Source organism: Anomaloglossus baeobatrachus, chromosome 8, assembly GCF_048569485.1.
Source record: "Anomaloglossus baeobatrachus isolate aAnoBae1 chromosome 8, aAnoBae1.hap1, whole genome shotgun sequence".
Classification (NCBI taxonomy): Eukaryota; Metazoa; Chordata; class Amphibia; order Anura; family Aromobatidae; genus Anomaloglossus; species Anomaloglossus baeobatrachus.
In genome coordinates this window covers 90,295,203-90,323,045 of record NC_134360.1, presented here as the reverse complement: position 1 = coordinate 90,323,045, position 27,843 = coordinate 90,295,203, and the positions used below count along the sequence as shown (strand labels likewise).

At 48.5% G+C, this 27,843-nt stretch overlaps 1 protein-coding gene across 1 annotated transcript in view; it reads right to left on the bottom strand.

Annotated features, from left to right (window-relative positions):
• Positions 1-1,481: 1,481 nt before the first annotated feature.
• The window catches only part of LOC142249264 (cytochrome P450 2D15-like), a 145,374-nt gene continuing 119,012 nt past the window's right edge, over positions 1,482-27,843 (bottom strand). The window contains exons 5-8 of the mRNA XM_075320888.1: positions 6,737-6,878; positions 5,568-5,755; positions 3,473-3,614; positions 1,482-1,776 (exon numbers count right to left, since the gene is read on the bottom strand). Coding sequence (XP_075177003.1) covers positions 1,595-1,776; positions 3,473-3,614; positions 5,568-5,755; positions 6,737-6,878 — 654 coding nt within the window. The 3' untranslated portion in view covers positions 1,482-1,594. The remainder of the gene's footprint in view (positions 1,777-3,472; positions 3,615-5,567; positions 5,756-6,736; positions 6,879-27,843) is intronic.

Genomic DNA, 27,843 nt, shown 5'->3' with positions numbered 1-27,843 from the left:
TGCTGTGATGGGCCCAGTCGATCCCCGGATAGTTCGGAGGCACAATCTGGTACACCCTTCTGTGTTCCTTCCCTGGTCGTATTCCTGTGCTGGCCTCTCCCGCCTGCCCCACGCCTCACACACAGTATCCTGAGCTAGTGTCTGTGGATCCCTTTTATGGGTGGCTTTCCTGCCTTGTCCCTTGGTCCTATGTGGTCATCTTTTCAGTTGGTTATGTGCGGTGGTGGCTTCGGTACTTAAAGTAACCTCAGCCTGTGGTTTACTAGCTGAGCCTTGTAGTCCTCCACTAGTCTAGGGACCGGTCCTCGTTGTGGACAAGTCCCTCCACACCGGTTGTGGATGTGAGCCCATGGCACACTTTCTACGGCTCTAGGACTCCTTCTGTCCTGATCCAGGGACGAGCTGCTCCAGCTCCAGACCCCAGGACCTGTCTCCTCCTCGTCCACTTCCTGACTGGCTAACGTTCTACAGTCTGCTCCCACTAACTAAACCCCACCTCCAGACTGGCTTCGGGACTGTGCTTTTGTGGCGCCCCTGAGACTTCAGTCGCCACAGGGTACTGCATCTCCCTTAAGATGTAGTACTTATCAAGGGTAAGGAGAAGTTAATCGCTGGTATTTTTCACATTTACACACCAAACACAGTTAGTTGCTTTCCCACTAGTGGGATAGCCTGGGGTAGATAGGGGGTGGCCATCACAAAGCATGGGACTTTCCCGGTTTACTAGGACAACCACCTGGAGGGCCGGCACCACTTGGGGAAAAGGAAGGAACATCTTCACACATAGTGAGTTAGCCCTGGGCATAGCTTTGGGTGAGGAGCACAGTCGAGACTTTGGTCCAGGCACATTCTCTCTACCTTCACACTTCTGGGTGAACTGCAAGACCTGTGGCTTGGAACAGGCTGCTCGGCCCGGGTTCTCACAGCTACACGGGATTCCAGGGTCTGCAGAGAGTGCAGGCAACACCCGCAGCCCATTCCATATTCCACATACACCAGGATTGGAGGGACACCGACCAGAATGGACTCACAGTGGGAACATCGGCGACCTCGAATTGCTCGGGATCGGCTGGAGACCATCACGGCGGTGACCGGTAACTCCCGGGTAAACCAGAACTGTGAGTTAAGAAACCTTAATCCGCAGAGACTATGTCCGCCTGTCCTTGCCGGCACGCGCTGGCACCCCGCGATTCGGCGCCCGCCATAACTACAACCCTCATCATCCTCCTGGGGGCCCACTCCACCTGTGGGGAGAAGAAACATCTTAGCTGCTACAACCATCTGCCCCGGAGGATTAATATTGCACGCTCCACTTTTCAGTTTATTTTTTAAAAAAGTTTAAAATAAGCAATAAATTTCGTTCGACTTCACAATTGTGTCTCACTTGTTGTTGATTATTCACCATAACATTAACATTTTTATCTTTATGTTTGAAGCCTGAAATGTGGGAAAAGGCTGAAAAATTCAAGGGAGACGAATACTTTCTCAAGGCACTATCTGTTTATTTTGATGGCATTCTATTCTACATCTACAGGGAAAAAAAGAGGCAGGTGAAATTATGTAAAATATTTCAGATCGCCCTGTAATTTGAAGGTTACACCCTTGGTACCACACGAATATTGTAGGGTTGAGGACTCAGTGTAAGAGCATAGATAGGATCTTCTCTTGGGCGAGGTTGGTTATTTGGAATCTCAAAAGTAAGTTGCTGTAAAAAAGTGGTAAAAAATAGGAACAGTTCCATCCTTGCAATTTGTTCTCCCAAGCAAGCCCTCTTACCTACAAGAGAAAAAGATTTTTTGCATATTAATACTTATTGCAGCTTATTCTAATTAAATGGACTGAAAGGCCATAGCAAAAGCTCTAATTTGACCCCCCCCAAGGAAAATAAACAAAGAGCTAATTAATATTTGGCTGGGTCACATAAGAACATATCACATCTTTGTAGCCCTTACAGAGTAATTTTCCTCCTATTGAAGCCCCTACATTCCACTTTCATTGTACCCATAAAGTATGATGGCAACAAAAGTGGCTCACAAACACTGTATGATACCCCACAGTTAATTTCTCAACAGTACCCTAGAAACGCACAGTATGATGAATATACCATGCCCATCCACAACTACCCCCGCAAAGTATGGTGACCCAACACAGTAATAGCCACATTCCCAACTGTGACCCCTACACAACCCTACATGCATTATATTGGGCCTTCTTACAGTATAATTACCCCCACTAGCCCTCCACACTGTATTATGGACCCCATACAAATCTCTAATAGCAAGGAGTGCTATGTGATTAATGGTCAGACAAACAAGGATTTATTTGCACTGTGAAATACCTGCTTTGCTGTGCAAGAAGTTAATAAAGTTGATTGTGACTTGTTTAGAATCTAAGGGGTGCTTCACACATAGCGAGATCGCTACCGAAATCGCTGCTACGGCACGGTTTTGGTGACGCAACAGTGACCTCATTAGCGATCTCGCTGTGTGTGACAATGAGCAGCGATCTGGCCCCTGCTGCGAGATCGCTGCTCGTTACACACAGCCCTGGTTCGTTTTCTTCAAAGGCGCTCTCCCGCTGTGACACACAGATCGCTGTGTGTGACAGCGAGAGAGCGACGAAATGAAGCGAGCAGGGAGCAGGAGCCGGCATCTGGCAGCTGTGGTAAGCTGTAACCAGGGTAAACATCGGGTAACCAAGGTGGTTACCCGATATTTACCTTAGTTACCAGCCTCCGCAGCTCTCACGCTGCCTGTGCTGCCGGCTCCGGCTCTCTGCACATGTAGCTGCAGTACACATCGGGTTAATTAACCCGATGTGTACTGTAGCTAGGAGAGCAAGGAGCCAGCGCTAAGCAGTGTGCGCGGCTCCCTGCTCTCTGCACATGTAGCGATGTTATGATCGCTGCTGCGTCACTGTGTTTGACAGCTAAGCAGCGATCATAACAGCGACTTACCAGGTCGCTGTTACGTCACAGAAAATGGTGACGTAACAGCGACTTCGTTGTCGCTGTCGCTATGTGTGAAGCACCCCTAACCCTTCAGCTTGTGATGTGTCGGTCTTGACCGATCTGAGACAAAGAGATGCTTCCCTGCGGTGAATGATGGGAGCCGACTCCCCAGTAAAAGCCACTAAATTCTCTTAATGGCTCTCACTGGGCATACAATTCCGGTATTCAGAGGATAAAACCCCGTCCACCTGAATGAAACCCTGCCCATGTGAAGAAAACTCCACCCACTCAACATTTTAATTGGCCCGATACAAGTGGACTGGGTTTTATAGGTGTGTGGATGGAGTTTTAACATCATCTTAAATATGTGTTCACATGGTGTGAACACAAATTTAATAGAGATCCAGTTAAACCGTCCCAGGAGCTAATTATCCCTTTGTTATCACAGTAGCTATACTATGCCACTAGTGTATGACTCTCGCATGCAGTAGAAGATATGATCACTAATACGACGCTTCTTACCAGCAGAAAATGGCATAAATGCCTCTCGCTTAACAAATTTTCCTTTCTCATCAAGGAAATGTTTGGGGTAAAACTGTAAAGGCCTCTCCCAGACTTCGTGATCTTTGAGCACAGAGGACAGGTTGGTGATGATAGTGGTGCCCTAAGAAAGAAAGAAAGAGACTTTAAAAATGAAGTAGAACATGAAATGTTTTCAGAAACGATGTCCATATACGTAGCTGCTGTGCTACTATGTAAGGCCTCACAGGTCTGCGTAAAATACACACGTTTTGCACAGTCTGTGGTGTGCCTACGGTATGTGTTGTCGTTTGACTGTGCCATCCCCGTGCCAGCAGCCAGGCTACTCGGATCCGGATCTGCGGTAACTCGAGGGGTCTCCGGACCCGGCGGTCATGCGGCCACTCAAATGAAGAGGGTATTTACAGGGGATTGTGTTAGAGTTCGTGACGCCACCCGTGGTATGTGGTAATTTGGAGTACTACTGCTGCAGGTGTTAGAACCCTCCACGGGTAGGGGGAATGCCCCGGGACTCAGTGATGGTGAGGGGGAGTGCCGTTGGGTGCGAAGGGGGTCACTTGCGTACTCACTCAGTCCATTAAGCTGACATCGACAACTGGATAAACCAAAGTTCTGGATAACGCTGCCGCTGAGGGGAGCTAGTTCGGGTCCCGTCCCCAATGGTGCTGCCTGGTGATCCGTGACCTGCCTCCTGGCACTAAGTTTACTTCTCTGTTGGTCCCGGTAGTATGTAATTTGCCGGGTCCCGCTCCCCACTATGGCTAAGTGTGGGAGCTTGCTCTCAGGGTTCCAGCTTGGGATTTTCTGGACCATTTTAGTGGAAAGTTCTATCCCCCTCGTTGCGCTAGTACCCCGATTTTGGAGCGGGTGGAGAGCAGATCTTGAAGGCTCCGTTCTCGTCGGGTAAATTGTCAGATTGCCTGAAGCTGCTCCCTGACCTAGGGTCCATGTACACCGACGTGCCCTTGTCCCAGCCTGGTGTTGGTGCAAGGCCGCCGGCTGTCCTCCTCGACAGACCTATGCCTCTTGCCACGATCCCCTGCAACCGGGGGTCCAGCTCCTCTAGGCCCAGACCACAGTCTGCCACCTAGATAAGTTCCTAAAAGCCCGGCTCCTGACCTCCTCTCTCCTTCACTTCCAACGCACTTCTCTCCTGCTCCTGACACTCCTGACCCCCCCTTACCAACCCCCAACTGGGCGACCCTAGTACACTCAGGCCGTCCACTGGTGTGTCTGGTGGGTGTGGTGCAGAGTGTACCTAGGATTTTGATTAGCTGATGAAGGCAGCACCGTGTAGTTGGGGACCCATAACCAAGAAGGAGGTGGATATTGCACGGGAGGGCAGATTGTGCAATACCCTGTAATGGCCTGATAGTCCGGGGGCATCACATTTCCTTGTGTGTGTGTTACGTGTGCTGTTCCTGTGCTATCCGTGTGACATCTGGATATCACAAGGACAGCATGAGCTGGTATACTTACCTGTCTCCGGCGCTGCTATCTCCCGCTCTGCTGTTACTTCCAGGTCCACTGTGAGTGCAGAGAATATGCAATGAGCTTATTGAGCAGACCCGGAATCAACAGCAGCACTGGAGACAGGTAAGTATAAATTTTCTTTATTTTTATGTGACCTGTGTTTTCTCCGGTACGTGTCACACTGATATGATTACATCAGTGTGCGGTCCATGTGATATTCGTGCTACAGGAGAAAAACGGACATGTATCATGTGGAGCGCACGGACATGAACGTGCTCCACATGGACACATGGTCTGTGTGAAAACACGGACGTGTGGGCAAATTCATTGATTTTAATGAGTCTACATGTGTCTGTCTCCGGTACGTGTGAAATCGGAGGTCACACATACCGGAAACATGGACGTGTGATGGGGTTTAATGCATAGCATTGTCACAGCACCGCCATACTTGTAAGAAGCACAGTTTTTTCTTTGACTTTGGTAGCAGAATGGTTTGTTGTCATACTGCGGCTGAAATAATGTCATATTTATCAGTGTAGACCCCAGATATTTCCCATATGTTTGTGATAATACAAAAAATCAAGACATTACCAAACAATTTTACCTTTGGAATAAGGAAACCTTTTATCTCCATGTCTCGGTAGGTCATGTGAGGCATAGACAAGGGAACAATATCTCCACATCGTTGAACTTCATGGATCACAGCATTAGTATATGGCATTTGTAGCACGTCCTCCATTGTTGGTTTCCGATCTCTTCCAATTACTCGATCAATTTCTTCCTGAACTTTGGCTGAACAGAAATGTGTGTTACTACAGGAACATTTCTGTGTCTCCCAGAATCTATACTGTATTGTATGATAAATATCACTTAAAATATGATTACTAATTGTGATGAGCGAATATGTTCGGCACTATTCATTACTCCCATGAATATTAAAGGTACTTGAGATATTTGTTACTTGTCAAGTAATTGGTATTTGCAGTGTGAGTTTCAAGTCTCCTCCACACATGCTTAGTGCCTGATTTTCAGACACCAAACATTTGCCTGTCAATCACAGTAATACCGTTGCCATCTTTGCTACTAGCATTACTGTGATTGGCAGGTGTGGTGAAAAAAAAATGATGTGCAGTCTCACTCTTATTTGTGATAACCAGCGCACGTTAAGTAGACACCTGGGGACTGGTATTATCAAGCTGTCCATGGTTATTGAGCCCAATGCCAGCCTAAAAAAAGCAGCCCGTAGCTGCCCCACAATTGTTGCATCAATTAGATGATTAGATGTGCCAATCGGCTCTCTCCCTGCTAGCTCGACTTCTCTTTGACATCGGTTAGTGATTACTCTTACCTTACCTTTTGTCTCCAAGTGCTGCTTCTCATTCACCAGTGTTTCGGCTCCCCCTAGTGGTGACTTCACAACAACTGTCTATTTTACCTGCACTGATCATTACAAATAACAAATTTCACAGGTCAAAGTGGCCTAATACTCTGACAACAGTGTTTCCACAAGCGACCTGTGTTTCAGAGATGCAGCCAGGCATCTTCCACATGCTGTTCCCATTTAATCTCAGCACTTGCCAATCCAGTTCAGCATTTTTCAGCCCCGCCAGACATCCTATCAGGGTCCGCAGGAAAAAGTTTCCCATTCACTTACATTAGATTCATTATTCGAATACACAAACAGTAAAAAATATTCAAAATGAATATCCGAAGCTGAATATTTTAATATTCGCCCATCACTAATTGCTATACCTTACTTTATGTTTTACTCACATTGTACATCTGGGTAGAGGAGCATGAACATCAATGCCCACCTCAGGGTGGTGCTTGTAGTTTCTGACCCAGCGCTAAATAAATCATATGTTGTCATGAGCAGGTTTGTTTCATTAAAACTACTGGAACCGTCCTCTTTCATCTAGAAGAAATCAGTTTTAATATTGTTGCGCATGGATTACCAGGAGTTACTATACTTGCCCTATAATGTCTGTGACGCCCTGGACCCCAGGGGTCACAGAATAACATCACATACAGACACACACCCTCCCCTGGTCAGGAACACCCGTCAAACAAAACCCTTGTTTCCTCCCTCCAGGGTCTGATGTCCACACCAGGTGGGGCGGAGCCAGGCGGTTGGCCCCACCCACCGAGGAGTTCACAGGCCTGGAGGCGGGAAAAGTAGTCAGATTAGTTTTGGAGTTGAAGTGAGAGATGGAAAGTCCGTGTGTGTCTGGGTCGGAGCCCAGGCACAATCAGCAAGGTCGGCAGACGGTGGTGGCCGTCTGCAGGAGTTGGTGGAAGTCTGCGGAACCGTAGGACCGGGGTCGGGCGGTGGCCCGCCAGTACCGAACCGGGGAGTGGATTGAAGCTAAGCACCAAGGCAGGGTACTCAGACCCCGACTAGGCTCGGAAGCCGCCGTAAAGGTCAAATTCTCTGATTGCGGTCTGGACCTCAGGGATTCATTCCCAACCAAGTCCCGTCAGAAGGCAACAGCCCAACCCATCCGGATAAGAGCCACCACCAACGGCCAGAGATCCAAGGGCCAGCGCCTGCGGGCAAAACGGGCTCTCCCGACACGTACAAGCTGGGGAGCGGACAACCCGTGGGAATCCATAGGGGTCAAACACTTACACATAGGTGCAGGGAACGACAGCCACCATCAACCCGTCCGGGGAGAAAGAAGACACTGCAGCCGACTGTGGGCCCCGTCCATCCAGCCGTTTGGTTTACCAGAGACTCTGTTCTTGTCTACCTGAGTGAGTACACCAGTGCCATCCGGCACCGCGCTGCACCGTAACGCTGCCCCCGTGTCCACGCTGCCTCCCCGCATCGGCACCTGCACCTATCCCCTACTCACCACTCACCCCAACCGGGGCCCCGGGACCAACAGCCCCTACCCACGGAGGGGCCAACACCTCAGCTGCTCTCCGCCATCGCTCCCAGGAACCCCCGTCACCAGCAGCGGTGGTGCCCACCATCACCACAACCCCGTGGGTAGTGTCACAACCGACTTCCCACCACCGAACCCCCAGGCGAGCGGCGTTCCCGACCCCTCCGCCCGCGACATGTCCTGCCCAAGAAACCATTTGCTAATGAGGCTGCGGAGTTTGGTGACATAGTTTAATAGTGTTTTCTGTGGTATTATATGGTCAATAGAGGAGTGTGAGCTAGCCAGTCAACTCCCACACCAACCCTACAAACCTCACAGCTTCACTTGTGTGCAAACTCATACAGAGAAAACTGTCAGTCACGTTTTGTGGCTAAGAGGTGGGGGAATAAAACAATAAAACATATGTCGCTTCTTTTGCATATCTCGCACATGGTACTTTACAGAACACGAGTAAAAAAATGAATTTACCTTTCCTTGTAGACCACTGTTAATACTATTACTGTCAACCAATACAATCTAATGAACAATGTTATATCTGTTAATAATAATAATAATCTATATATATAATTGCCTTATTCTGTCTGTCTGTCTGTCTGTCTTGTCTTGCTCCAAAATTCTGTCCTTACCTCGACAAGCGTCTCATTGGCCGCTCGCCTCGCCTCGGCTCCGCCCCCCTGCACGGATTGGCCGCTCGCCTCACCTCCGCCCCCCTGCACGGATTGGCCGCTCGCCCAGGCTCTGCCCCCCACACGGATTGGCCTCTCGCCCCGGCCCCTGCACGCATTGGCAACTCGGCCACGCCCCGCCCCCCTCACGCATTGCACGCTCACTCTGGCACCGCCCCCCCGCACGCATTCCCCGAACCGACACGGAGCCCCGACTCCCAGGTGAGTGCTGTACCCCCGGGAGCCCACATCAGCGTACGCCGGCAACCCAGCCAACACATACCCTCGCATTGCTGGGGTTGCCGGCGTACGCTGGTGTGGGCTCCCGTGCGAGCGGGGGGCGGGGTACGCTGGTAACCATGGTACACATCCAGTAATATTGTGTAGCATGATTACCAGCGTACACCGGCTCCCAGGTGAGCGCATCAAGGTCCTGCAGCGGCGGAACACACACACACGCACACACATAAGAACAGACACACATACACATCAGATCACACTCACTCTCACACACACCTCACACACACATCAGATCGCATCCACACACTCACAACTTCCAGTGATATCGCTTGCTTCTCGGCGGCGATACTGTGCGTGCAGTGACCTTCCAGGACCTGCCAGAAGATCACATGGCCAGAAGCATGTGGTATCTCCGGATGTTGTGAGTGTGAGCACGTATGTGCAATATCGTCAATGTGTGTGTGCGTGTATGCGATCGGGTGTGTGCGTGTATGCGATCGGGTGTGTGCGTGTCAGCAGAAGGCAGAGGAGCACTGCGTGCAGCACAGCTGCTGGGACCGCACACAGGAGGGCACAGGCAGAAGTGGGGTGTGAGTGTATGCGATCACATGTGTGCGTGTATACTGTCTGATGTGTGACTGTGGAGCACGATGGGGGGTGCACAGCATGGGGGATGGAGCACGATGGGGAGTGCGCAGCATGGGGGATGGAGCATGATGGGGAGTGCGCAGCATGGGGGATGGAGCACGATGGGGGGTGCGCAGCATGGGGGATGGAGCACGATGGGGGGTGCGCAGCATGGGGGATGGAGCACGATGGGGGGTGCACACCTCCCCCCAAAATACACACACACACACACACACCGCCACACACGCACTGCACAACACACCACACACACACTGGGAACCACAAACACCGCCCTGCACAGACACCCACACACACAGACAACGCCGCACACACACAACACCCAACACACAAACACCGCGGCACACACAAATATACGCACATACCGCACAACACACACATTGCACAAAACATACCTCCCACCAAAACACACACACACACCCCACACCCACACAAACCGTGCAACACACATACAACGCTAAAGACACACAGCGCTCCACAAACAGCGCAACACACACAACGCAACACACAAACAACACCGCTCTCACCCCCCGCCACACCCAGACAACACCCAGAACATGTACAGCGCTCTACACAAACACTTGGTAACTACACACAACAACATCTATATATATATATATATATATATATATATATATATATATATAACAAAAATCATACATTAACTACACAATACGTAAATTCTAGAATACCCGATTCGTAGAATCGGGCCACCTTCTAGTAATTATATATTTATTTATAGAGCAATAATTGATTCCATGGTGCTGTACATGAGAAGGGGATTGCATACAGAATACATATACAAGTTTCAATAGACAGACTACTACAGAGGGAAGAGGGCCCTGCTCTTGCGGGCTTACATTCTAAAGGATTTTGGGGAGGAGACAGTAGGTGGGGTGTAGGTTGGGCGGCAGCTCCGCGCGGTGGTGGGGCGACAGCTCTGCGCGGTGGTGAAGCAGTGAGGTCATTGAAGGTTATAGGCATTTCTGAACAGATGAGTTTTCAAGTTCCGTTTGAAGTTTGCAAGTGTAGTAGATAGTCTGACATGCTGAGGCAGCGAGTTCCCGGAGACTGGGGATGCTCAGGAGAAGTCTTGGAGTCAGTTGCGTGAGGAGCGAATGATAGAGGAGGAGAGAAGGAGATCTTGGGAGGACCGGAGATTACGTTTTGGAGTATAGCGATTAGTTCAGAGATATACAGAGGAGACAAATTATGGATGGCTTTGTAGGTCAGTGTTAGTAGTTTGAATTGGATACGATGGAAGATTGGGAGCCAATGAAGGGATTTGCAGAGAGGAGAAGCGGGGTGGTATTGAGGAGAGATGTGGATCATTCGGGCAGCAGAATTAAGGATGGACCGGGGAGGGGCGAGCGTGTAAGCAGGGAGACCACAGAGGAGGATGTTGCAGTAGTCGAGGCGGGAGCATTATTGTAGATTGAGAATTGAGGAAAGGGCGGGTTCTGGAAATATTTTTGAGTTGAAGACGGCAGGAGATGGTCAGGGATTGGATGCGTGGTATGAAGGACAAGGCAGAGTCAAAGGTCACTCCGAGGCACCGAACTTTGGGTGCTGGGGAGAGCGTGATGTTATTTATTGTAATAGGTAGATCAGGTGGGGACTATATTTCCATATCTTTTCTTGATTTCCCAGCACAGCGGTTGACATTTTCTGTGACAACATACAGCAGGTGAAATAAATATTGAACATACCACCAATTTTCCAAGTAAATATATTTCTAAAGGTGCAATTGACTTGAAATTCTCACCAAATGTCAGTAACAATCCATCCAATTCACACAGGCAAAGAAATCACACTATGGATGTCCATAAATTTAGGGATGTGTAATAATGAGAAATGATACAGGAAAAAAGTATTGAATACATGAAGAAAGAAAGGTGCAAAAAGCCTTGAAAAGTCATGACACCAGCTGAAATCTATCAATAATTAAAAAGCAATCCTGCCACATAGTGAAAATAATATTAGCTGGTTAAGCTGATGGCCTATAGTCTCATTTTCAAGGAGCCACACAAGAAACATCTCATGATAGGTAAAATCAGTGACCTGATTAGGACCACATTATGGGTGTCAGGTTCGAGCATTCCTACATGAACAGTTTTCTGGAAAGTGGATTGGTCGTCGTGGGCCAGTTGAATGGCTACCAAGGTCTCCCGATCTGACCCCCTTAGACTTTTATCTTTGGGGTCATCTGAAGGCAATTGTCTATGCTGTGAAGATACAAGACGTGCAGCATCTGAAGCAACGGATACTGGAAGCCTGTGCTATCATTTTTTCTGTAGTGTTGTTATCAGTATGTCAAAAGTAAAGTTGAGCGCGGTTCGCGGTTCGAGGTTCTCCAGTTCGCGGCTCGAGTGATTTTGGGGGCTGTTCTAGATCGAACTAGAACTCGAGCTTTTTGCTAAAGCTCGATAGTTCTAGATACGTTCGAGAACGGTTCTAGCAGCAAAAAGGCAAGCTAATTACTAGCTGGCTTTCCGCTGTAATAGTGTGAGTCACTCTGTGACTCACTATTATGAAATTTCAGTGTATAGTGTGCGGGAACAGCGCATTCAGATCACTGCTGTTTGGATAATGGCGATCGCCATTTTTTTTTTCCCTTGTCTTCCTTCCCTAAGCGCGCGCGTGTAGTGGGGCGGGCCAGCATGTCAGCCAATCCCAGACACACACACAGCTAAGTGGACTTTTAGCCAGACAAGCAACGGCATGTGTGATAGGATGTCCATGTCACATGTCCCTGCATTATAAAAACGGACATTTTCCTCCAGCACGCCATTATCTGCCTTCTGCGTCTTGGTGTCAGTCACCGCTGGCGTAGCTCCTGTCTACGATACTGCAGTGTACGCTCTATACACAGCGCTATACAGAATAGGGATAGAAGTTTCTTTCAGCCCTTGTAAGGGCTAATACCGGCAGGGTCAGAGCCATAGGTTACAGTCAGGGCCGTGAAAACAGATTTTAACAGCTACACAAGATGACAGCGTCTGTGTAGCTAAGGTCAGGGATTTCCTCGCTGCATTTCCCCATTAGGAGGGATAGAAAAAGAGGCTTCCTTTCCTCTACCCAGACCCACAACCCTGCCACTGTACCCTCCTGCCCTTTGCACACTCAAACTCATTGTTACTAAGCCATTATACTAGCAAACACTGAGGAAACTTAGTGGCATCCTAAACGTGGCTGTTGGACTTCTGTATTGTCCCACTAGTGCAAAGATATTTGCAGCACGTCTGCCTGCATTGCGCACTCAAACTCATTGTTACTAAGCCATTATACTAGCAAACACTGAGGAAACTTAGTGGCATCCTAAACGTGGCTGTTGGACTTCTGTATTGTCCCACTAGTGCAAAGATATTTGCAGCACGTCTGCCTGCATTCCTCAAGCTCATTTGTTACTAAGCCATTATACTAGCAAACACTGAGGAAACTTAGTGGCATCCTAAAAGTGGCTGTTGGACTTCTGTATTGTCCCACTAGTGCAAAGATATTTGCAGCACGTCTGCCTGCATTGCACACTCAAACTCATTGTTACTAAGCCATTATACTAGCAAACACTGAGGAAACTTAGTGGCATCCTAAACGTGGCTGTTGGACTTCTGTATTGTCCCACTAGTGCAAAGATATTTGCAGCACATCTGCCTGCATTGCACACTCAAACTCATTTGTTACTAAGCCATTATACTAGCAAAAACTGAGGAAACTTAGTGGCATCCTAAAAGTGGCTGTTGGACTTCTGTATTGTCCCACTAGTGCAAAGATATTTGCAGCACGTCTGCCTGCATTGCACACTCAAACTCATTGTTACTAAGCCATTATACTAGCAAACACTGAGGAAACTTAGTGGCATCCTAAAAGTGGCTGTTGGACTTCTGTATTGTCCCACTAGTGCAAAGATATTTGCAGCACGTCTGCCTGCATTGCACACTCAAACTCATTGTTACTAAGCCATTATACTAGCAAACACTGAGGAAACTTAGTGGCATCCTAAGCGTGGCTGTTGGACTTCTGTATTGTCCCACAAGTGCAAAGATATTTGCAGCACGTCTGCCTGCATTGCACACTCAAACTCATTTGTTACTAAGCCATTATACTAGCAAACACTGAGGAAACTTAGTGGCATCCTAAACGTGGCTGTTGGACTTCTGTATTGTCCCACTAGTGCAAAGATATTTGCAGCACGTCTGCCTGCATTGCACACTCAAACTCATTGTTACTAAGCCATTATACTAGCAAACTATGCTGCCAGTTTAAGGGCCGTAGTTGCATTGTCAGGGATAATTATTGTTGTTTCTGCTGTTAATAAAGCTAGACCACCGCTGAAATCTACACCACCTCTCAATTTTTACTACCACATTTTAAGTGCACAATCTTGTCGCAATCAAAATGAGTGGCAAAATGACAGATGCTGGTGGAAAGGAAAAAAAGGGTTTGTCCGTGGGGAAGGTGGCAAAGCTCCATTAACATCTGCTGAAGATAGACCATCTTCCAGCAAAAGTAAGATGTCTACTACTTACCGTGTACAATCCGATGTGCTCCTGTTTCTACGGACACGAACAACTGGAACAAAAGGTAGATGATGGCCAAAAAAGGAAAATGCTTGAATGGATCTCAAGTGGTCCAACAAGTGCCCTCTCCGCCACCTCAACTACCGCATCCAAAAAACACCAGTCCTCTGAGTTGTCAGCCCAATCACACTTGCATTCTCCCAGCTCTGAAGTCTCCATCCGCCCTGCACAGTATGGTGGAACTGAGATGGCTGAGTCTGCAGAGCTCTTCAGTCACACTATAGCCTGGGAATCAGAAGTCTGCTCCCAAGCTACAGTGAGTACAGACCAGGAAATGGTCTGCAGTGATGCCCAGAACCTTTGTGACTCTGATTCAGGCCATGAGGACCAAGTTTCTGAGCATAATGTTGACCCTTTTTCACAAACTGCAACACCTGTTGTTATAGACAATGAGAAACATACTGATGACGATGAGACGCAGATACCAGATTGGGATGATAACTTAAATATTCGGTCAGGGCAAGAAGAGGCTCGGTCTGAGGGTGAGGGGAGTGCAAACACAACAATTGATGAGGAAGTTCTAGATCCCACCTACTGTCAACCCACAGTCAGGCACTCGAGGAGGTCAACAGAGGCGGTGGAGGAGGATGCAACCGACGACGAAGTTACCTTGCGCCTTCCTGGACAAAGTCGGAGCACTGGTAGCATGTCTACAACTGGATCCTCAGCCACCACTCTGCTTCTGAGCACTAGTCGGGGGGGCTCAGCAGGTCGCATGCCCTCTAAGCCTTGCCTAGCCTGGTCCTTTTTTGACATAGCAAAAGATCGCCCAAATTATGTGATCTGTAAAATTTGTCATGATTCTGTTAGTAGAGGGCAAAACCTCAGCAGTTTGACAACTTCTTCCATGAATCGTCACATGAATAAATATCATATGTCCCAGTGGGAATCTCACAGTGCTGCAATGCGGCCTAGCGGAGCGAACCATCCACCGCTTGCCCCTTCCAGTGCATCCGCGCGCTCTTCATCTTCTAGGACTGTGGGGACAGCTGTCACACCTGGTTTTCCACACACAACTTCCACCACTGTAACCGCAACAGGCAGTTTGCTTGGTAGGTCGTCAGTTGGTTTGAAAGGGGAAACAAGTACGTGTGTACAGCTCTCTCAGACATCGATAGCACCAACGTTGGATGAAGGCAACATCATGTCTACGCCTGCACTTTCCTCACAAAGCTGCATTTTTCCAGGGACACCCTACTCAACACCATCTACACACAGCAGCCAGATCTCTGTCCCTCAGATGTGGACAAATAAAAAGCCATTTCCTGCGACCCATGACAAAGCTAAGAGGTTGACTTTATCCCTCTGTAAGCTCTTGGCTACCGAAATGCTGCCTTTCCGCCTGGTGGACACACAGGATTTTAGAGACCTTATGTCTGTCGCTGTGCCCCAGTACCAGATGCCCAGTCGCCACTACTTCTCTAAGAAAGGTGTGCCCGCGCTACACAAGCATGTCGCACACAACATCACCGCTTCCTTGAGAAACTCTGTGTGTGAATGGGTGCATTTCACCACCGATATTTGGACCAGTAAGCATGGACAGGGACGTTACATGTCACTGACTGGGCACTGGGTAACTATGGTGATAGATGGTGAAGGGTCTGCTGCACAAGTCTTGCCATCCCCACGACTTGTGTGTCAATCCTCTGTCTGTCCAAGTTCCGCCACTGCTTCTGCCTCATCCACCTCATCTGGGTCCTCCACCTCCGCCCCAAGCCTGCCTGGTCAGGCCACCAGCGTTCTCACTGTGCAGAATGAATCACGCACCCCTCATTACTATGCTGGCAGCAGAGCGCAACGGCATCAGGCGGTCTTTAGCTTGAAATGTCTTGGAAATAGGAGTCACACAGCGGCTGAGTTGTGGGCACTGGAGACTGAGTTTAATAAATGGTTGTCTCCACTCAACCTGCAGCCTGGTAAGGCCGTGTGCGACAATGCTGCAAACCTGGGTGCGGCCCTTCGCCTGGGCAAGGTGACACACGTGCCTTGTATGTGTTACGGGGGGCTGTCTGATAATAACCGAAAGGAGTATCAGACAGTCAGGGTCCACCGTGCAAAGACTTTGCTGCAGACTATGGCAGAGTGCAATACCTCTGTTAACTCACAGAAGGATATAATAAGTAAGTAAAGCAATTCCTCCCTTACTTGGAGGGTGTGTGGAATGATCTCTGTTAATAATCACAGAGACAAAGGCAATGTGTGCGAAATGGCACCTACCTAGGTCCGCTCTTCTAGTGGTGCAAAAGAGACGAACAGCAGCGTAAGCCGCACAAAGCTCCTACCTGCGTTCGCTCCACTAGTGTGCGAGGATACGAACCACTAGATATGGCACCTGCCTAGGTCCGCTCTTCTAGTGGTGCAAAAGAGACGAACAGCAGCGTAAGCCGCACAAAGCTCCTACCTCTGTTCGCTCCCCTAGTGTGCGAGGATACGAACAACTGCCAGACGCAGTATAAGGAACGTTACCCTAGCGGCAACGTCCACCTACGAGTAGAATCACAAGGCCCAGCCAGACCATGTGCCTCAGGCACCTGCCTATGTCTGCTCCCCTAAGAGGTAAGGATACGGACAGCAGCCGAAGCTGTAAGGTATAAGAACGCTACCCTGCCGGTAGCGCTCACCTAGCATAGACAGAGGAATGCCTAGAGGAACGCGCACAGAGCGTCTACTCATATGCATGAACCAAGAGGACTGAGCACCATGCGGCGTGTGTCAGGGTCTTATATAGACTCTGTGCCTCATCCAAGATGGAGGACACCAGAGCCAATCCGCTGCCAGAACGACAGGAGTGACGTCATGCTGGCCTATCACCGAGCAAGATGTCACAAGCACATGACCAGCGACCAATCGGCATAGAAGGTGTCAGAGACATGTGACCTCGTGTCAGCGATGATGTCACCCGCACATGTGCAATGGCTCCAAGATTGGACTTAGTCTCCGGCGCTCGCACATGTGCAGTAGCAAGAAATCTGGACTTAGTCTCCAGCGCTCGCACATGTGCAGTAGCAAGAAATCTGGACTTAGTCTCTAGCGCTCGCACATGTGCAGTAGCAAGAAATCTGGACATAGTCTCCAGTGCTCGCAGCAACCGTAACAGTACCTCCCCCTCAAGGGCCCCCCTCCCGGCGACGCAGGTAATCGGCAACTAAGTCGGGAGCATGGACAGCCTCCTCAGGCTCCCAAGAGCGATGTTCCGGGCCATAGCCCTCCCAATCTATCAAGAAGAACCTGCGCCCTCTAACCATCTTAGAACCAACTATGGCTCGTACCTCATAGCTAGAGCGAGAGGAATCAGAGGCAGGAGAGTGCACTTCACGAGCGTGAGGTAAAATAGCCGGCTTTAGCAGTGAGACATGGAATTTGTCATGAATCCTAAGATGGACAGGTAACTTCAATTGATAGACTACAGGATTTACCTGTCGAAGAACCTCATAAGGACCCAGGAAGCGAGGAGCAAATTTGACAGAGCTCACTTTAAGTCTCACGTGTTTTGCAGAGAGCCACACAAAGTCCCCTGGAGAAAAGACAGGAGCCGGGCGACGAAACCGATCGGACACCGTCTTCATACGGTCCTTAGCTGCTTGGATCGACTCTTGAGTCCGATCCCAAACCTCTCTGGCATTAGTTGCCCAGTCGGCCACAAGAGGAGGAGGTGCAGCAGCGGGAAACGGTACCGGTACCCTAGGGTGTTGCCCATTATTGAGTACGAACGGTGTCTGCCCAGTGGCCTCAGCCAGCGAATTGTTAAGGGCAAATTCTGCCCAGGGTAGGAGGGAGGACCAGTTATCGTGGTTCTCAGCAACAAAGTGTCGAAGGTATATAATCATAGATTGATTGGTACGTTCAACCAAACCATTAGTCTCCGGATGGTATGCTGAAGAGAGATTCAACTCAATTTGCAGAAGGCTACAAAGATCTCGCCAGAAACGGGAAGTAAATTGCGGGCCTCTATCACAAATGATACGATCTGGCATCCCGTGAAGCCTAAAGACATGCTTGAGGAATAGTTTGGCTAGTACCCTGGAAGATGGGATTCTCGATAACGGTACGAGATGAACCATCCGGGAGAAATGGTCCGTAATGACCCACACAAATCTATGTCCCTGTGAACATGGAAGATCACCCACAAAGTCCATGCCTACCACCTCCCATGGTCTATCTGGCACTGGTAAAGGATGCAAGAGCCCAGCCGGTCTCTGCCGTAATGGACGGTTGCGAGCACACGAGTAGCAGGAACCGACATATCTCTTGACGTGGCTGGCTAAGTGTGGCCACCAATACCACCTCTCCAGTAACTCTCGTGTCCGCCTGATACCAAAATGCCCACCCACCTTTGAGGTGTGGGCCCATGACAGTATATCATTCTGTCGATCAGGCGGAACAAAGGTCTTGCCCGGTGGGATTTGGTCTAACGTCACAGGGGAGAGCGTATGAAAAACCCTGGAGGGAAGGATAAGACGAGGTTCGTCAATCTCTTCCTGGGTAGAAAGCATAGAGCGAGACAGGGCGTCTGCCTTGTTATTCTTACTCCCAGACAAATAGTTGATGGAGAAGTGAAAGCGGGAGAAAAACAAGGACCAGCGGGCTTGGCGAGGATTCAGACGCTGAGCGGTTTGTAAGTACGTCAGATTCTTATGGTCTGTATAGACCTGGAAAGGATGTTTCGCTCCTTCCAGCAAGTGACGCCACTCCTCCAAGGCTAATCTCAAGGCGAGCAGTTCCCTATCCCCAATGGTATAGTTTCTCTCTGCCGGTGAAAAGGTTTTAGCAAAGAAGAAACACGGCCTTTTTCTACCTGCACCGTTCTTTTGATACAAGACCGCACCAGCACCCACTGAAGAGGCATCAACCTCTAAGAGGAAGGGCTTACTCTCATCGGGTCTTTGAAGAACGGGAGCAGTTGAAAAGTGTCTTTTTACTGCCTCAAAAGCCTGAGATGTCTCAGTAGACCAGGCTTTGGGATTAGCACCTTTCTTAGTCAAGGCCACCAAAGGGGCCACCAAAGTAGAAAAATGGGGTATGAACTGCCTGTAATAATTTATGAATCCTAAGAAGCGTTGCACCGCCTTCAAGGAATGAGGTTCGGACCATTGCAGGACAGCAGAGAGCTTCGCAGGATCCATAGCCAGACCCTCTTGTGAGATAATGTAACCCAAAAAAGGCAATGAGGACTGCTCGAATACACATTTCTCGAGTTTAGCAAACAATGAGTGCTCCCTTAAACGGGAAAGGACACGAACGACATCCTGACGATGAGTCTCCAGATCAGGAGAAAAAATCAGGATGTCGTCCAGATACACCACTACTGAGGATAACAGTAAATCCCTGAACACATCGTTTACGAAGTCCTGAAATACTGCGGGTGCATTACATAACCCAAAAGGCATGACGAGGTATTCATAGTGACCGTCTCGGGTGTTAAAAGCGGTCTTCCATTCGTCACCCTTTCGAATTCGTACCAAGTTATACGCACCCCGCAGATCCAACTTCGTAAAAACTTGAGCTCCTCTCAGTCTGTCAAAGAGCTCCGAAATTAAAGGTAATGGGTATTTGTTCTTTATTGTGATTGCGTTGAGACCCCTGTAATCTATGCAGGGACGCAAATCACCCTCTTTCTTCCGAACAAAGAAAAACCCAGCTCCCGCGGGAGAGACAGACTTACGAATGAACCCCTTCTCTAAGCTCTCTCTTATATAGGTCGACATGGCCTCCAACTCAGGTATCGACAGGGGGTAAACCCTGCCTTTAGGTGGAACCGAACCTGGGATAAGGTCTATGGCACAGTCATACGGCCTATGGGGTGGAAGAACCTCAGCACCCTGTTTGGAGAACACGTCAGCGAAATCCAAATAGGGTGTAGGTATGGGAGAGAGATCAGTTGATGCAACCGCAACGACCTTAGGTGGTAAGGGAAGACATCGGGACTGACATTTCGAACCCCAACTAATAATGCTGTCAGACTCCCAGTCAATGTGAGGAGCATGAGTCCGAAGCCATGGAAGACCCAGAAGGACGTCGTCTATACCCTCAGGCAAAACAAGAAAAGAAATCTCCTCTATGTGACCCTGAGACAGGGAAAGGCGCAAGGGAACTGTCCTCAATGTAATGGAGTCAGACAACATAGTTCCATTAACAACACGGACAGGAATAGGCGCCTCTAACATGATAGAGGGAATATTGTGTCCCTTTACAAATCCTGAGGACACAAAAATCCCGTCAGCTCCGGAATCCACAAAAGCCATAATAGGCCATGTATTCTCAGATAACGAGAGCTGACCTGGGATACAACACTTAGAGGGTGCAGAAGACGTCTCTAGTAACCCCCCTCTAATGGTTACTAGGCCAGGGAGTTTCCCTGACGACTAGGACACTTGTTGGCATAGTGCCCAGCCTGACGACATACGTAACATATAGGAGGACCAGACTTGCGTAGTCTGGAGAACGTATGACCTAACTCCATAGGAGTGGGAGATGTTTCAGATGCTGAGGAAGATGGTAGTGGACCCTCAACAACTGGAATAGCCCGATGCTTAGGGCGTGAGGAAGAGACCTCGAGTCTACGTTCCTTATGGCGTACATCGATCCTCGTTGCTACTGTGATCAAGTCCTCCAGAGAAGCAGGGACCTCACGAGTAGCAAGGGCATCCTTGACATAGCCTGCCAACCCTCTCCAGAAGATAGGAATCAACACCTTCTCTGGCCAATCTAGTTCTGCCACCAGAGTTCTAAAAGCAATGGCATAAGAACTAGTGGATAACGAACCCTGAGATAGATCTAACAGTCTCAGGGCCGCATCATGGGTAACCTGCGGACCCATGAATACCGCCTTAAGAGCATCAAGAAAGTCTTGATGTCTCAGAGTAACCACATCAGAGCGCTCCCATAGGGGAGTCGCCCATTCTAAGGCTTTGTCCTGAAGTAAGGAGATGATAAAGCCTACTCTGGACCTCTCCGTAGAGAAGCGAGAAGAGTTGACCTCTAGGTGTATCTGACACTGACTAATGAAACCACGACATGATCTGGCATCGCCAGAATATCTGTTTGGCAGAGCAAGTCGAGGATCATGTGCAGATGTCACCATGGTCTGAGGTTTATCCTCTATACTCTTGAGCCGTGACTCAAGTACTTGTATGTAATGGTGTAACTGCTGATATTCTGCCATAACTGCCAGACCCTTGGCTCAGTCCTAATGTTACGGGGGGCTGTCTGATAATAACCGAAAGGAGTATCAGACAGTCAGGGTCCACCGTGCAAAGACTTTGCTGCAGACTATGGCAGAGTGCAATACCTCTGTTAACTCACAGAAGGATATAATAAGTAAGTAAAGCAATTCCTCCCTTACTTGGAGGGTGTGTGGAATGATCTCTGTTAATAATCACAGAGACAAAGGCAATGTGTGCGAAATGGCACCTACCTAGGTCCGCTCTTCTAGTGGTGCAAAAGAGACGAACAGCAGCGTAAGCCGCACAAAGCTCCTACCTGCGTTCGCTCCACTAGTGTGCGAGGATACGAACCACTAGATATGGCACCTGCCTAGGTCCGCTCTTCTAGTGGTGCAAAAGAGACGAACAGCAGCGTAAGCCGCACAAAGCTCCTACCTCTGTTCGCTCCCCTAGTGTGCGAGGATACGAACAACTGCCAGACGCAGTATAAGGAACGTTACCCTAGCGGCAACGTCCACCTACGAGTAGAATCACAAGGCCCAGCCAGACCATGTGCCTCAGGCACCTGCCTATGTCTGCTCCCCTAAGAGGTAAGGATACGGACAGCAGCCGAAGCTGTAAGGTATAAGAACGCTACCCTGCCGGTAGCGCTCACCTAGCATAGACAGAGGAATGCCTAGAGGAACGCGCACAGAGCGTCTACTCATATGCATGAACCAAGAGGACTGAGCACCATGCGGCGTGTGTCAGGGTCTTATATAGACTCTGTGCCTCATCCAAGATGGAGGACACCAGAGCCAATCCGCTGCCAGAACGACAGGAGTGACGTCATGCTGGCCTATCACCGAGCAAGACGTCACAAGCACATGACCAGCGACCAATCGGCATAGAAGGTGTCAGAGACATGTGACCTCGTGTCAGCGATGATGTCACCCGCACATGTGCAATGGCTCCAAGATTGGACTTAGTCTCCGGCGCTCGCACATGTGCAGTAGCAAGAAATCTGGACTTAGTCTCCAGCGCTCGCACATGTGCAGTAGCAAGAAATCTGGACTTAGTCTCCAGCGCTCGCACATGTGCAGTAGCAAGAAATCTGGACATAGTCTCCAGTGCTCGCAGCAACCGTAACAGTATGGCTCACGTGTTGAACCTTGTTGTCCAGCAATTTTTAACACACTATCCCGGCCTAGATGGCCTTCTGACCAGGGCACGAAAACTGTCTGCTCACTTCTGCCGTTCAACCGCCGCAGCTGAGCGACTTGCATCGCTACAGAAGTCTTTCGGCCTGCCGGTTTATCGCCTGAAATGCGATGTGGCGACACGCTGGAATTCAACTCTCCACATGTTACAGCGACTGTGGCAGCACCGCCGAGCCCTGGTGCAATACGTCATGACGTATAGCCTGGGCCAACGAGATGCAGAGGTGGGGAAGATCACCCTGATGGAGTGGTCTCAGATCAAGGACCTATGCACCCTTCTGCACAGTTTCGACTTGGCGACGAATATGTTTAGCGCTGACAATGCCATTATCAGCATGACAAATCCAGTCATTTACATGCTGGAGCACACGCTAAACACTATTCGGAGTTAGGGCGTGGAACAACAGGAAGGGGAGGAACTACAGGAGGATTCATATGCGCAAGACACAACAACATCACCAAGGTCCATACGTTCATCATCACCAACGCGGCAGGCATGGGACCATGGGGGACAGGGATCAACAGGGGCGCATGGTAGCAGGCGAAATGTTGAGGAAGGTGCAGGAGAACATGAAGAAATGGAGGACGAACTGTCCATGGACATGGAAGACTCAGCGGATGAGGGAGACCTTGGTCAAATTTCAGTTGAGAGAGGTTGGGGGGAGATGTCAGAGGAAGAAAGAACGATTAGCACCTTTATGCCACAAACACAACGTGGACTTGGTCCGCATGGCTGCGCAAGACACATGAGTGCCTTCTTGCTGCACTACCTCCAACATGACCCTCATATTGTCAAAATTAGAAGTGATGATGACTACTGGTTTGCCACACTATTAGATCCCCGGTACAAGTCCAAATTTTGTGACATAATTCCAGCCATAGAAAGGGATGCACGTATGCAGGAGTATCAGCAGAAGCTGTTACTCGATCTTAGCTCGGCTTTTCCACCAAACAACCGTGCAGGTGCAGGGAGTGAATCTCCCAGTTGTAACTTGACAAACATGGGACGGTCTCGTCATCTTCAACAGTCTACCCGTACCAGTAGCACCGTATCTGATGCTGGTAACAGCAATTTTATTGAATCTTTTCATAATTTTTTTAGACCGTCCTTTGCAAGGCCACCAGAGACAATAAGTCTGACACATAGTCAACGGCTGGAGAGGATGATACAGGAGTATCTCCAAATGAACATCGATGCCATGACTTTGCAAATGGAGCCTTGCTCATTTTGGGCTTCAAATCTTGAAAAATGGCCAGAGCTCTCAACTTACACCTTGGAGATTTTGTCATGTCCAGCTGCCAGCGTTGTCTCTGAACGTGTCTTCAGTGCTGCTGGGTGTGTGCTGACAGATAAGCGCACGCGTCTGTCCAGTGACAATGTGGACAGACTAACGTTCATCTAAATGAACAAGTCATGGATCCACAAGGAATTTACTACCCCTGTGTCATCCTGGGGAGAGTAAATGCTTGTGGATTTGTAATGTGCTTGATGCAAATCAAAACATCCTGTTTGCAACTAGGGCACAAGTGCTGCCACTGATGGCGTGTCTGTGTGGCCCAATTTTTGGAAAAAAAGGGAGACTCCGCTTGGAGTAACCCTTGCTTGCTGTGTTTTTAAAAATGATCCAAGATGAACAGAGCTGGGATCAGGAAAGACTTTGCTACCTACCCCGGTGTCATCCTGGGGATGGTAAAGTATGGCGCATTTTTGAATGTGCTTGATGCAAATCTAGCTGTGAAGTGTACAACTGGGGCACAAGTGCTGCCACTGAATGGGAGGGTGTGTGTGGGGCCCAATTTTTGGAAAAAAAGGGAGACTCCGCTTGGAGTAACCCTTGCTTGCTGTGTTTTTTAAAAGGAGCCAAGATGAACAAGTCATGGTTCAGCAAAGACTTTGCTACCTACCCCGGTGCAATCCTGAGGACGGAAAAGGATGGCGTATTTTTGAATGTGCTTGATGCAAATCTAGCTGTGAAGTGTACAACTGGGGCACAAGTGCTGCCACTGAATGGGTGGGTGTGTGTGGGTCCCAATTTTTGGAAAAAAAGGGAGACTCCGCTTGGAGTAACCCTTGCTTGCTGAGTTTTTAAAAATGATCCAAGATGAACAGAGCTGGGATCAGGAAAGACTTTATCTACCTACCCCAGGGTCATCCTGGGAACGGTTAAGTATGGCGTATTTTTGAATGTGCTTGATGCAAATCTAGCTGTGAAGTGTACAACTGGGGCACAAGTGCTGCCACTGAATGGGTGGATGTGTGTGGAGCCCAATTTTTGGAAAAAAAGGAGACTCCACTTGGAGTAACCGTTGCTTGCTGTGTTTTTTAAAAGGAGCCAAGATGAACAAGTCATGGTTCAGCAAAGACTTTGCTACCTACCCCGGTGCAATCCTGAGGACGGAAAAGGATGGCGTATTTTTGAATGTGCTTGATGCAAATCTAGCTGTGAAGTGTACAACTGGGGCACAAGTGCTGCCACTGAATGGGTGGGTGTGTGTGGGTCCCAATTTTTGGAAAAAAAGGGAGACTCCGCTTGGAGTAACCCTTGCTTGCTGTGTTTTTTAAAAGGAGCCAAGATGAACAAGTCATGGTTCAGCAAAGACTTTATCTACCTACCCCAGGGTCATCCTGGGAACGGTTAAGTATGGCGTATTTTTGAATGTGCTTGATGAAAATCTAGCTGTGAAGTGTACAACAAGTGTGAAAAAATGGAGACTCCGCTTGGAGTAACCCTTGCTTACATTGTTTTTAAAAATGGTCCAAGATGAACAGAGCTGGGATCAGGAAAGACTTTGCTACCTACCCCGGTGCAATCCTGAGGACGGAAAAGGATGGCGTATTTTTGAATGTGCTTGATGCAAATCTAGCTGTGAAGTGTACAACTGGGGCACAAGTGCTGCCACTGAAGGGGTGGGTGTGTGTGTGTGTGTGTGTGTGGCCCAATTTTTGGAAAAAAGGGAGAACTCCGCTTGGAGTCACCTTGTGGTGTTTTACATGATTTTAGAAGGGCGTGCCATGCCTATATCTGTGTCTCCTCCTCTTTTTCCTTGTCCAGCTCTTTTGTTTTCGCATGAGTATATGTCCTTGTCACTTTCCTGTGTGTTTGTGTTGTGTTGTGAGTTGTTTGTCACCTTTTGGACACCTTTAGGGTGTTTTCTAGGTGTTTTTATGTGTTTGTGATTGCCTGCCATTGTTTCCTATGCGGTTCGAGTTCGGTTCGTCGAACGTTCGCCGAACTGAACTCGAACGAGACCTCCGTTCGACGAACCGAACTCGAGCCGAACCGCGGCTGGTTCGCTCATCTCTAGTCAAGAGTGGGAGAATAGGGTTGCATTGACAAGCCAACACAATGGGCAGCATTTTGAACACATTTTATAAGTGGTCATAAAATTGTAAATAACTTATGAACTAATAAAGTTACATTAAAACCAAGCACACCATTGTTTTTCTTGTGAAATTCTCAATAAATTTGATGTGTTGCATGACCCTCTTCCCATTGGAAAAAATAAAGTTGGATCCAAAATCGCCACCATGGTCACCACCCATCTTGAAAAGTTTCCCCCACCCAAATACTAATGAGCCACAAACAAGAAGTTGATATCACCAACCATTCCCATTTTATTTAGGTGTATCCATATACATGGCCCACACTAAAGTGTATAAATTTCAGCACCAAATCTGCTTTTCTTGGCAAAATAAACATGTTTTTCTGCCAGGAGATGCAGGCCTGTGAACTAATTTCAACTGAGGTGAGGTCACAGAGTTTAATGAGGCTACCTGAGATCAGTTTACCTGCTGTCACAGGTGGGGTACCGTGGGAACCTCCAGCATTGACCATGGATAAACTAGGTGACATCACTGCTCACAGCTGCGGCTAAGTCAGTCTCTGCCTGAAGCCACAGTGAGTGGACATGTTCCGTACCCGCACGCTGTGACTTCAGTATGTACCAGAGCTGGAAGCGTCATGGAACCTCGTGTGCATTACATTGGAACTGGGTATTTGGGGTTAATAAAGGGGTGGAAGAGGGTGAGTTTTTGTAGATTTATTTCAAATAAAGAAATTTTTCAGTGTTTGTGTTTATTTCTTTTCTCTTACAGATTAGTAGCGGAGAGGGGTCTAATAGATGCCTCCCATTACTAATCAATGGCTTAGTGGCAGCTGTGAGCTGTCATTGACCCATTATATTACCCTGATTGCCACCACACCAGGGCAATCAGGATGAGCCAGGTACAGTGCTGGGATTGTCGCATCTAATGTATGCGACAATTCTGGGATGTTGGAAGCTTCTATTTTTAGGCTGGGGCACCCAATAAGCATGGGCCTCCCCAGACTAAGAATACCAGCCTCACCTGTTGGCATTATCATGACTGCATATAAAAATTGGTGGGGACTGCATGCTAGTTTTTAAAATTATTTATTTAAAAAAAAAACATGAGATCCCTCTTATTTTGATACACAGCCAAGATAAGCACATGGATAGGGGCTGCAGCCTGTAGTCATATGCTTTATCAGTTCTGAGTATCATGATATGGTTGGACCCCTGCGCCAATTTTTAATTGTATTTATTTATGTTTAAACCAGTACAGATATGCAGACAGCGTGTGCAATTCGAAGCAATCAGACACGCAATTACACAGGGTGGGGGCACGGTCTGACTGCAACCAATCACAGTCTCCGGGACTGCCGGTGGTTAGGGGAAGCACTGAATACGTATGAAGGTTAATGAGTGGCCCCGGAAGTAGTGTTAAAGCCAAGCAGGAGACTCGTTAAGTATAACCAGCCTGCTCTAATCCCCCCTAGCATTTTCTACCACCATTTTTAAGTGCAATATTCAGGTCCTCATAGACTTATATGGGGATCGGCCTGCAGGCAGATATTGCTTTTTTTTTTTTTTTTTAAATCCGGTTGGACCCGCATTTCCCAAATAGCTGCAGAATCGCCCATCACTACTATTGACGCCAATGCAACCGTGAAAAGAACATAATTTTACCATAAACTGGCCACAACCAAGTGCTCCACACAAGATTTCAAATAGAGGAGTGAAAACAATTATCAGGAAAGTTGTCCAAGTGCCAAAAACCACCTGTGGAAAGCTCCAGAAAGACCTGGAATCAGCAGATACAATTGTGTAATGGACGTACTTAACTGAAAGCCACACCCACACCCTATTGGTTTTTGCACAGACTAGAAACCCCTAGACCTATAATTAAAAAACAAACAAACCAACAACTCGTACCTCGAAAGGCCATCAAGAGGTTTCTCATTTCTCCTGAGGAACCAGAGGGTAGGACACTACACATAACCAACCAAGAGAGGGAAAGTGTGCAGATGTAGATAGGGCTCAAGGTGAGGAAACTTAAAAATGTGCGCAATTGAGGAAAAAGGAGTATAATAAATGAAAGCAAAAGAAACCTCCCACCAACCTAACTGAGGGTAGAAGAAGGGTGAAGGCAAGTTAAATAAGAAAACACAGAGAAGAAATACAACTAGTCTCTGCCTAGCAG